At 40.1% G+C, this 12,714-nt stretch overlaps 1 protein-coding gene across 1 annotated transcript in view; it reads right to left on the bottom strand.

Moving 5' to 3' along the window:
* neto1l (neuropilin (NRP) and tolloid (TLL)-like 1, like) overlaps window positions 1–12,714 on the bottom strand; it is a gene marked incomplete at both ends in the record, with an annotated part of 79,666 nt that overhangs the window by 13,887 nt on the left and 53,065 nt on the right. The window contains 3 exons of the mRNA XM_080514687.1: window positions 257–339; window positions 7,070–7,197; window positions 7,477–7,518. Coding sequence (XP_080370813.1) covers window positions 257–339; window positions 7,070–7,197; window positions 7,477–7,518 — 253 coding nt within the window. The remainder of the gene's footprint in view (window positions 1–256; window positions 340–7,069; window positions 7,198–7,476; window positions 7,519–12,714) is intronic.

Raw genomic sequence — 12,714 nt, 5'->3', positions numbered from 1 at the left:
GAGAAAGGGCTTAGGAAGTAGGTGATCCTCTGTGGGAAAATGCAGTTTCAAAAGCAAAGAGTGGTCACAGAAAATGTGGATTTTTTTTTTTTTTTTTTTTTTGCAGTATTTTTCACAACAGCCTAAAAACCTTTGCTGGTACAATGTCTACTCTGACATGGCCTGACTATATTCTGCTTGTGAGTTGTTATTTCAGGCTGTATGTGTGGTTAGACATGCAGGAAAGAAATGTTAGAATAATAGTAAAACTTCACACCTGCCACCATCATACACCGCCACAAAGTTCCGCTTGCACTCGTTGGAATTTGCCATCTCATAGTCGAGAAATCGCAAGTAGATCTGTCCAAAGCACACAAGCAGCGAGGAAGAGAGAAATAAAGGGAGAGAAAAAAGGAGAAAAGAAATCATGTGAAAATCAAAGGACACAACCGCACCACGAGGTGCACAAAACGTGTCAGAAAAGAGATTTCAGCTCCTTCCTATTATTGCTTGTGCATCTTACTCATTATCGCAGCAGTTGTGTAATGAAATAAGACCAACAGACTGCAGCTAGTACAAAGTCATTACACATGCATATCAAATGAGCACTCAAAGACAGACAGTCTATTCGCTTTAAACTCATTATACATATCTGCTGAGATAAAGCATTACACTAAAACCTACAACCTTGTTAAACTTTAAGGAGACCTTGGACATTTTGCCACCAGCTTTCAATTTTCAAGGGAGAGAAAATGTTATAGTCTTACTTTGATATTAAACGTACTCTGAGACCAATGGACTCCGAATGTATTCAGGGCGTATGAGACTTACCTCATGTCCAAGTTATCATTGGGAAAACTACATTATTATCCTAACAATCCCTTGTAGGGTGAAATATCCACCGTGCTATCCACCATGACTTCTCACAGTAGCCATTTCACACTTCCCGATTGTGTGCGCATCACTGTCACTCATTCATCAAGCCGAGATCATCCAATCACAGCTATGGTTCTGGTCCACTGCGCACAGCACTCGCCATCATTACGGTTAATGAGCGGGCCGCTCCCGAACTGTGACAGCGAAATGTGACGCTTTAAATGCCTGAAGACGAAGGCTGCAGATGGAGCAGGATAATGGACCTTGCGATGTCAACTCGGCTTCACCAACATGACAACTGAAATGGATTGTAGGGGGCAAACAAGCTGGGAAGCTCCTCTGAGGTCTCGCTTGGGTGTCAATAATCTTCTGATTAAAAAATAAAAGAAGAAAAAAAATCTTCATATCCAACCAGTGTGGACTGCACTGTCTTCATCATATGCTGAGACAGCAGATTAAAAACATACCAGCCATGATATTAGACACTTCAATGTAACAATCAAGTACAACAACTGCTTACAGATTTTAAATTTTTACCAATGTTGAGCTCTGCTCGAGACAATTAGAGGCTTTTGATACTCTGATCATCTTATGCATCTTAATGGGAGTAACAAAAACACTAGAAACACCTATTATAATAATACAGTCAAGTGAATTTCCGATGCACCATTAAGTTAAATTAAAACCTCTCTAATGAAGCCAAACTTATTGGAAACCTGTAGGTCTGAATCGTATTAAATTGTACAAAAAAACCTAAAGAAGTGTAGTTTGTCAACCTCAAGCTTAATGCTGTTTTTAGGTATAATACATCAGAGATACTTTGTATTAAAATAAGTGTGCATGTGACACTACATGGAGTGCAGACTTATATTAATATCAGTGGTTTCATTTCTGGAGAGATCACAGGAGATATATTTTAATAGACACATTTCCAGTACATTGCCTTTAAATATAAAATCAGCGTTGTGAGAGAAAGATAATTTGACACTGTAGTAAAACCAAAATAATATCCTGGTCATTTCCTTTTTTACTGAGTACAAAGAAGGTATACCAGGAGGATGATGACTCCTTTACATGGGGCAAATTGCCAAAAATGTCAAATCAAATGTTGATTTGTTAAGGTTGGAATCAAGGTTAAGGTTATGTTCTCCAAGCCAAATGTGTCTCCATTTGTTTCAAGATTCAAGAGGCAAATAATTGAAAAAAGCACAAAATCTGCATGTTAATTAAGACACTTTGCCCAGTGATTCATCGTCAGCAAGCATTAGGAAAATTTCAACCCACAGACCAAAGAACGCACTGAATGCAGTCGTCTGTAACCAATGAAAGTTATACCAGTCAGGGGAAACTAATTGCAAATGCAAAATATTGTTTACCGTTAGGCATGACGTTCACATATTGAGCATATGAGATATGATGCAAGAACTTTATAGAGCTTTTTAAATCCAGAGATGGAAGCAAGCATGCCACTGAGTCAAAATATGTTTATAGATATGGTAGATTTCCTGATGTAAAGTAGATCAACATCTACAGGATTGTTTATCACAAAATAGAGTACAATAATACCTGAGAGCTGTCGTTTAATTTTTTTTTCTTATTGCCTCCCAGAATTCCTTGAAGAAATGTTCCCGACCCTTTACAATTTCTGATTTGCCAAAAACATTATGGTTAAAGTATAAATCAAATTAACAGAATAATCAAGTAAAGTTGAGAGGTGCTGCATTGTATGTATCCTTAATGATTACAACCAATCTCCCATCCACTTTACCTGCTTTTTGCTAAACACACTGTACAAAACCTGCAAAAAATACTTTTCTTCCAAGAAATGCAGATGTATTTATGTATCATCATCATTGTTATGCAATTGTACTGTTATTGTAGATGTTATTACTACAATGTCTTAAGTATCTTATGACACTGTCAGCAAGTTATTACATTACATTACAGGCTTTATTACATTTAAAATGGCCAAATTGATCACATAATTTGAAGGTAGTATGTTATTGTATGTTACATGGTGAAAATATAATATTGACAGCCAAAGCCGTCTGATGCCCCAACTAACTTTTCTTTTTCCAAGAACAAACACATCAGATGACACCAATACATACTGTAAGCCATATGTCCCAGATTTATTAATGCCTTTTGCTTGGAACTTTTCTCTTCTTAGAATAAGACTACCAAACAGAAATCTTAGAAGAGTGTTGGGACGTGTTTCAATTTCTGTGATGTCCATGCCATGCATGGTCTTATTAAACCCAACAGTGATGAAAGACAAAAGTAACATTTGCTACATACATGTTTCTGTGTGGTAAAAGATAACAACCTCACAGGCTTGGATATTCTTGTGTTTTTCAGTGTCGGAGGCTGCTCTCCTTTCCTTTTCACTGCTATACATCCAGCTGAGACTGCACATCAAGAAATGATCATTGACATTCTTCTTGTTTGTAATATCTTTGATCAAGCTGTTGCATGCACTAAATCATTGTCTGACAGATGCAGTTATTGTTTGCTCTGACAGGATGGTGAAGAAAAAGGCCTCATTATGTGACAAATACACACCAGAAACTGACAAATAAACAAATAAAAGCCTTTGATGTGATTTTTTCCACCCCTGCAGATCTTTTAGGTGGATTCTAACTGACCAATGATGAAAAACAAAAGGAATCGGAGCACAGATACCATCACAAAATGAAATGACGGCAATGGATCAGATAGATACAATCACCAATTTGTAAGGTGAGAGATTGGCTTCAGCAAGAAAATAGGCTGCGTCTTCATTGATTGCAGCAGCCCAATAATGGCACAGAATCCATCACTGACCGAGGAAAAATATGTTCTCTTCATAGCGAAAAGGTACCTGTAAGAGTGCTTGCTGTTCATTACAGTCAGAATGAATGCCTATATTTTGACCATTATCCTCATGAAAAGATGCAGAGGGTGTTAAGACAGTGCAAGGCAGGTGTGGTGGAAAAGTCCAGGCTGTGTAAAACAGACAGGACACAAATAGTCTGTAGAAGACACAGTAACTGATGAGGCAACTGGAAATAATCCTCCCGTCACCTGAATCTGCACAGCTGTCCAAATAAAAATACCTGGAAGACATTCTACATGGGAAGAAATAAAAGAACGACTACAGTTGACAGTTTGTAAACCAAGAGCCGAATATCTCTTTATACGCCATTATTACTGCGAGTTAATTTTATTTTGCGCACACACACACACACACACACACACACACACACACACACACACACACACACACACACACACACACACACACACACACACACACACACACACACACACACACACACACACACACACACACACACACACAGAGAGACAGAGACAGAGACAGAGGTATCTGACAGGTAAAGCCTCTAACTGACTGGACACCGATTGCACAGTGAGTTTTTTATCATTTTTGATGTTAGTAAAATCCAATTAATTTGTATTTTTCAAAGGTAATTTTTCTCAAATCCATCCAAAGCTGAAGCTGAAATTAAAAAAAAAAATAAAAAAGACACATGCTGGTGTGAAGTAATAGCGTCATTGCATTAAAATTGGTGCAGTGCTGTCACTTCTGGCAACAACACATGGCCATTATTGCTCGCCTTGCAGGTATGTTTTTCAGTCAGTCTCCCTTTCCCTTACCTTTAACACCATCCCTCTCTCTGCCATCTGGCTTTTCACCCCTAAACTCAGTCCCTATACATTTAGATGCTTGATAAAATGCATTATTAAGTATATCTTCCCCCATCCCCTCTTTTTCTTGTTCTTCCTCCTCCTATGTACCCCCCCCCCTTCTCTCTGGAGTGCTCCGGTGCAGTCTAATTAGAGCCTCCGGTATAGGATGTCATTATCTCTCTGCTGTCTCTGGCACATTGGCTACAGTGCAGCACTGTATCAGCATAGGGAAATGAACGCCCTGCCCTGCCCTGCATACAGTGCAACCACAAGCATGCACATACACAATAATAGGTGGGTGGTCGAGGCATTCTCTCCATCTTATGTGTGTTACTGCAGAAACATTAGCACGCATGCATGTGTTTCAGAAACTGGCTGAAAGTGACAAACTACAGCAGATAAATCGAGTTACTGTAGGTTTTATATATTTCATGTGTAACTGAGTGTGAACAGTTGTAGCAAAGGTGAGAGCTTCAGGACTGGATATCTGTGAAGATAGATTTGTGCTGAAATTTTTATTTGCTGCCCTGTCCATCAGTGCCAATGATTGTCAGCTTTTGGCCCAAAACTTGCCCTGTGAGGTACTTCTGCAGGGCAAAATGTGACACTTACTCAAACCAAGTAAAATACATCATACTGCCAGACCTGCTTGCTTGCTCTGCTGCTCATTCATGTACACGCCCTTCCTTCGCTATGCACACAGACACACGCGCATGAGATGCACACAGAACGGACTTATGGTTGTCTTTGGTGACACGTCTGCAGTTATACCAACATCAGCATTGTAACATCTAACTGAGGCCAGTGGTGCACTTTTTTAGATTTTGTGGCTTTAGATGATAAAGTCGTTGATTCTGAAGGTCATTTTTAGACGTAAGCAAGGGCATTAGCAGGAAATACATAACTTAAAGAATATTCCAGATAAGAGCAACTGCTGTGTCCATGAATCACAGTTGCACCAATGCTATCAGCTGGTTATATCGCAAGCCCGTGTGTGTGTGTGTGTGTGTGTGTGTCTATACAGTGCAACAGCCTGCAGCTCAGTATGAAAAACCAGTGTGAAAACTACTATGAGCCTAATCACAGTTTTCATCAGGGACAACCACGGCTTAATAGTTTCCCTAATGTGCACTGTATAACTCTAAAAAGATCTCTGCAGTGGCCACAAAAGAAGAATAACATCACCCAAATGCAACAAGAATCGAATTAGAGAAACAAATAGTGACATGGTAAGGCTGGTTTATTTCACTCTGCGGAAAAACACAGGATCGCATGCATTTATAAAAATGCAAACCCCACTAGAAGAAGTTATATGGTATTACATGCTTTCCAAATCATCACTATTTTCATACATCCAATCATGTGTTGTAGAAGGCCTGAACAAAAGACAAAAGACAGAAGCAGCGATAACAGCTTTCAAAAGGTGTCGTAACAGAAAAGACTTGTCCCTTTAACCACAACATCCACAGGTGTAATATGCTAAATGTGAATAAACCTTTCAGCTCCCTTAAAATTCAGACCTCATAATACTCCCTGTCCTTGAAAGAATTGTTGTAGTCATAAAAGTCGAGGTAGAAATGTAGCGCCGTTCCATTAAATCAACCCCTGCAAATGTACCCAGAAATAGGGCCCACACTGTTTGAGCAGCAGATTTACTGCCGTCATGGACTGGACTTTATATGTGCCAATAGAATCATGCCATATGGACTCACACCACAGGATGTGGCATCTGTAAAATGTGGCTCTTCCCTGCACCGCTGCGCTTTCCCCAGGAAACCTTTAATTCCATAGCATTGATGCGGCACAGGTAGCTGTGGTAGCTACGGCCATGTGTCTGCTGAGCACAAATGTTGAGAGAGAAAGTGCACACTGTGTCTTCATATGTAAATGCATAAAGAGATTATACGCCGAACTTTGGCAGAGAAAAACAAATACGGGCTGTTACACACCTCTGGGTCAAACTGCATGGCAACACCATTTCATCAGCGCTGAGGCTCCCAACCTCTCTCTGTCTGTCCAGTCTACCTTTCGTGACACCGCATGTGCTTCTCCTTCCATCCCCCAGCCCTCTTGGCAACAGCGCGCTGATTAAAAAAAATGGCCCTGACCCCAAGTAAACCCTTCTGCCTATCTGTCTGACCCTAGTGGGGGAACAAGTCACCCCGCAGCCACACCGCTCACATCAGGATACTGCTGACAGCTGCAGACAAACCTATATGAAATATCAAAGCTTCCTGATGCAACCTCTGATCTCACGCTATCAGTGGAGAATTACTGAATGGGAGCAGCTCATTAAGAGGGAAAAATCCTTGCTATCTGAATACATGCTGAACATTTCACAAGGAATAGTAATGAAGACACAACAGTGTTTGTCAGCTTAACAACGGTGCTTTGATGTGTTGTGCTGTCATCAAACCAAATGATGGGAACATAATTCCATTTCCATTTTTCCCCCCATCATTTGACATTTCAGAATTTGACTTTAAATCAAATTCACAGTTGAAAGCGACTTTATGTCACTAACCTTGGAGCGCGGTGGAGCATGGATGTACCATTTACAGTCTACGGCTTCAGTGGCGCCAGCCTTCCCGTCTCTGGTGATCTGATGAGACTCAACGATACCTTCTGGACCAACCATGTCATACTGACAGGCTGAAACACACACATAAGCATTAATACATACAGACAATTGCATGCACGCCGATGGACACACGTGTGCAATTCAAGCAAACAAATGTGAACTTACAAAAATCACATACATGCACCTGCAAACATTAGACAACCAATGCATGAAGTAACAGAAAAGAAACAGTATAACTCGGCTTTACTGAAACATACGACTGTGGTGGAGAAATTAGAGGATGTAAAAGCAAGTGAGACAGAAAGAGAGAAAGGAGGAAACAGACAGAAACAGTGAGGGAGTATACCTACAGGGCAGAGGTGGGGGTACTCCCAAATCTGCAAAGTCTGGATCTGAGGAGAGAGCAGAAGAGGAATGGGGGGGTGGGGGCATCCATTTTTAATGCATGATCACAAAATCAGAATCCGCACAGAGGCAAATACAAACAGGTGCAACAATGTGTTGAGGAAACTCCTACAGAGACGATATGCCATTGCCCTATCTCCTGAATTAATTTTGTATTTATAAAAACATCTCTGCTTTCTTTGGCTTGAGTAGTCTAAAACTGGTGGTCAAAGGTCACAGACTCCTGAATGTGAGATTATTAACAGAAAACCTCCAATTATAACTTTTTGAAGACCTATGAGCTGCAGAATCCTCAAACCCCCTTATTAATCTCACAATTCATATCTAAAGAAATGTTTCATATCAGCAGGACTAATTACTCTCTATATCCACAAACACAAATGTCCATAAAATTGGAAGAAGTTCAAGACAGTAGTGCTTTGCACAAAATAAAATGCATCAATATAACAATGCTAAGCAGTGATGAGGCTTTTGTGTCAATGCTGAAACAACAAATGTGAGAGTATGGTAACTTACAGTTGTGGGGGAACATGACAAGTCAATAAACACGAAGATTAAAGTTTTAATTAAAGTATATCAGCTGTTGTCAAGGCAGCATGTCCAGTCACAGTGGCCTGGCACTTATCACATAGTAGAATTATAGTCATTCTGTGGTGATTGGTTTTTCTACTTTGAGTCCGTGTTTTTGGATTGTGGAAGGAAACCAGATTGCCTGGAGAAAACTCATGCATGCACAGGAAGAAAATACAAAGTCCACAGAAAGGCCCAGCCCTGTCTCAAACCGCCACCTATGATGCATCCCCGTGAGCAGAAGATTTGGAATGACCACAGGGGTCAGTTTGCCTCTCTTTGTCATATAATATATGACATAAAATATATACATAGTCAGTATACATCCCCGTCTTCATTGTCTGCATCAAAACATAAAATTGACCTGAATCGTAGGCACAAAAGCCTTTGCAGACAAATTTGCATAATCAGGGTCAATTCGCATGCACTTTAGGTTCTCATGGGGTACATTCAATATTTCAATCAATCACATTTGCAGCTGTGCTTTACAGTAATTTGGTGTAATTACATTTTGCCTAATAACACCAGACACATTTCCCTAGTTCAAAGGAGTGGTGACAGCTACTGATATGGTTTAAAACAAAGATAGCTGTTGTTTTTGGGAGTCATAACAGCCAGTCCAATTATACAGGCATGATAGGGTCACTGTTGTGCCAGTGTTTACTGACAGTGCAGATGACACTGAATGTCTCAAAAACAATACAGCAGGGATAATGTTTCTTGGACTGACCTATTAAATGAGTAAAAACTCCTCTGAGCGCAAGTTTAAGTCTTATCCGTGTGGCAGCGTCGGAACAAAACAGAACTGCATGAGGATTAGCAGAGACAAATGGGAAAGCAAAAACACTAAAAATGTCCAATCCAAAGGTTTTACAGAATTTTAGCAGACCACTGGAGACTATAAATGTAATCCTTAACCAAACGTATAAACTCAGTCGATAGAAATAATGATGACAAATCCAAACAAAGGCAGCGTGTTTTGTGAGTTAAATACAATAAAGAAATAAAGAAAGCATCTGATAAAGTTTTCAAAGTCAGCTCAAGGCAAAAGTCGTTTTTTGCTGCATAACATTGCATTAAATTACATCAACAAGCCTGGCCCGCTGAGGTGCGCTACCTCCTCCCATTAGTGCAACATCACAGTCTCTTTTTTTATTTGTTATCCCCAAAGATTGTATGTCAATCTTCAGATGACTTCATACAAGACAGATATTGACTCTTGAACATTTTTGAAGTGTGTGTGTGTGTGTGGGTGTGTGTGTGTGTGTACAACCTTTAATGCCTTTGAAACAATCACATGTTAATATTGAGCATATATAGCTAAAGCAAAAAACAACCCATAATGTCCATTGCAATGAGCTCATTCAAATCTGTACTGTCTCACAAATCAATAACAGAAAAAGACATTTTTATGAAAAGCTTTGAAGTAGCCACAGGAAAGCTATTTTTCTGAGCCAGCATTCAACTATAACGGCCCCACGTGTCACCTTGTCACCCCACTGTGACATACAACATTGTCCTTGATGTGAAAACTTCCCCCGCATTAAATACATTCCTGCTGATTCCATTTATACATTTTATATTCCCCTCAACTGAAAAAGCAGTCATGCTTTCAAAGATATGCCGTTAGCTGTGATCTCCCGGCTGCATTCATTTGAGGACAGAGCCAGTGGAAATAGGAAACACAAAAAAAAGGCTTCACATTAAATCTGATTGTTCCCTGCCAAATCCAGACATGGCGACCACTGACTGAGCTCCGTGAGGAAAATGAGGTCTGATTGCGCAGTGTGAACACCTTGCCTAAATGCCCTCTGCCCCCCCCTTTTTTTTGTCTGTATGTATGTGCTAATTTTTCTGTCTAGACATGAGTCAGAGCTTGAATGTGTTTACACCTGACATACAGGACACAAGAGCCCAGTGAGCATGACATGTACCCGGGTGACTTCATACCGAATGAAAAAACCCTCAGCAAAAACAGAAAAAAAGTGAATGAAATAGTCAATGAGGGAGCAGGGAGGGGGCATTCAGTGTGTTTGATGATGACACCTGCAGGATGCAACCTCTAATCAAAGGAGAGAGATCCTTGGCCTAATTTCAGCTCATTCCTGTGGGGATTCAAAGGAAAAAGAAAAGAAAAAGAAAGAGAAGAGACCTGGTTGAGTACTTGTGACAAATCTAGTAAGGCTGCAGAAAAACCTGGTCTCATTGGTGCTTTAAACCCCGTCCGGGACGGTAAAGCATTCATGTGAACACAAGAGCAGCCAGGAAATGAGCTTAGAGAGCACTCAAAACTTCCTCCTGAGGCTTTTACTACACTTCCCTCCTGATTAATTGTTGCTTTCAACTATGACTCGAATGATTCAATCTATAAAAAGCTGAATGGGGAATACCATGCAATTTCTGGTCTTGGACAGTCAACAACTTTTCTTCTTCTTCTGTTTTTTGTCTTTTGGGAGGTGGTGGAGCGGGGAGGGGGCATTGCTTTGCTCTTTTGGCCACTTTCCAAATAGAGGTTGGTACAAGGGCCCCGCACTTCTACAAAATAAGCGAGTTTTCGTTTTGTTCAGAAGATGAACACGAGTGTTTACAAGAACTCCTTCTCCATCGATTTCCTACTGTAGTGGATCAAAACTAAAAATGCTTAAGAATGACTTGTGTTGTTGCTGCACATTTGAGTGAGAAAAGATACTCGACTGGCATAATCATTATACATATTTCAGTAGATTTCACACAGAGTTTGATCTTGACTAATTAATTAGTTTGTAGTTTGAAAATGCCAGAATAATATTAAAACATGAAGTCCCAATTCATTTTGTATGTTTTTGCTGCCAATTATTAAACCCTCTTGAGATATTTAATTAGCTAAATAGTAAAACCAAGAAAAACCTGGTTTAACATCTGAAAAGTGAGAACCAATGGCGTTATTTGACATTCTGGCTTGAAATAAACAGTTTTAGCAATAATTCCCTCAGGTTTCAGGGTTTTCTTTCTGGTTTGAAAAAAAGGGAAAGAAGAAAGCATAGATGGGAGATGGTTAATTATAATGGTTAGTGAAAAATATCTCCACCAATAGGAAAAAATTTTTTTCAAATAGCATGCTTCTGACCAAAGCAAAAAAAAAGACAAAATTTGACATATTCTAACCAACGGGTGTACAATCATGGCGGGAGTGAGGGATGCGGTGAAATCCCCACCGAGACTGAAGTGTTTTTTTTTCCTTACAAAGGACAAAAATCATTCCTTAAGCGTGAAAGCTGTGACAGAGCAGTAACAGTTATGCAATGATATACACATTATATTTTAAGCAACACTCCAAACAAGAGATGTGCATTTAATGTTCAATGTAAAAAAAAAAAAAAAAACACTTTCACACTAGCGCTTGCTTCATTTATTGTACAATTACTCCAAAAGCCACTCTTTTCTTTATTCATATCTACACTCTCTTTGAAAATCTCTTCAGGTGAGTGTAGTGGGCAGTTAGGCAGATGGGATCTGGACAAGCATAAAGGATGAGAAAATCAAAGTAGAAGACAGTTAATGAAACAGTGACCTTCAGGTCATATATGCTAGTTGCTCCAGAGATTTATTAGTTGAACTCAGTTCCCCCATCCCCCATCCCCACAGCACAAGGCCAAAGAAAAATACATGCATGCATGGAGATGCGCACACACACACACACACACACACACACACACACACACACACACACACACACACACACACACACACACACACACACACACACACACACACACACACACACACACACACACACACACACACACACACACACACACACACACACACACGCTCATGCACATTTGATACAGGCTGACATGGCAACAAAGGTCTGGGTAAGAGACTGTTCTGCCTGTAAATGCCTCATGTGCAACCCTTGACCTTTTCAGACTTCAGCTACAGAATTTCAATCAGGTGGGTCCCGTTCCTCGCATCATCCATCACATCCTCTCCTTCACTGTCCTGCCTGATTAATCGATCTGGTCTTTTACATGGATTGATAAAATGATTGAGGAGCTGTATAAGGACTCAAGTGTACTCTTTCCATGCCGATGATTTAACCCTGTTATTTATACAATGGTAGCCTGGGATCAACCATACTAATAATGCTTTATTGCACATGGGGTGTAAAATTTCCGAAGCATCACTGGGTGTTGTTTCAGTTAAGATAAAGACACGCACGCTCATACCAGTGTGCACAAAGATCAACATTTTAAAATGAAAATTACCATTGTGCTTCTCCTTGGTTTCTGCTCAGTGCACAGCATTACATTAATGCTTTTGCAGAAGCGAACTTAATGTAGAGCAGATCCACACAAGGCCAAACCCTCTCCCATCTTAAAGAGTGTAATCTTCTGGAGCTTACTGTATGTACACTTTATGGCATTAAAATGGTCACTTTTAAGCCTGTGACAGACTTTAGGTTGCCCTACATGTGGTCATCACACACATTCTGGGCTACTTGTAGAGAGTAATGCCTCCAACACAAATCCTCACCAAATGACCAACTAAACCTTGAACAGGAAGGTGTACATGTATGCATGGAACATACAGTACGTACAATACAGTGAATCTACATAGAGAGCAGAAAGCTA

The sequence above is a fragment of the Blennius ocellaris genome (genome assembly GCF_963422515.1).
Source record: "Blennius ocellaris genome assembly, chromosome: 19".
Lineage (NCBI taxonomy): Eukaryota > Metazoa > Chordata > Actinopteri > Blenniiformes > Blenniidae > Blennius > Blennius ocellaris.
The sequence above is the reverse complement of the archived record's forward strand: the minus strand, read 5'-3'. Positions and strand labels throughout refer to the sequence as shown.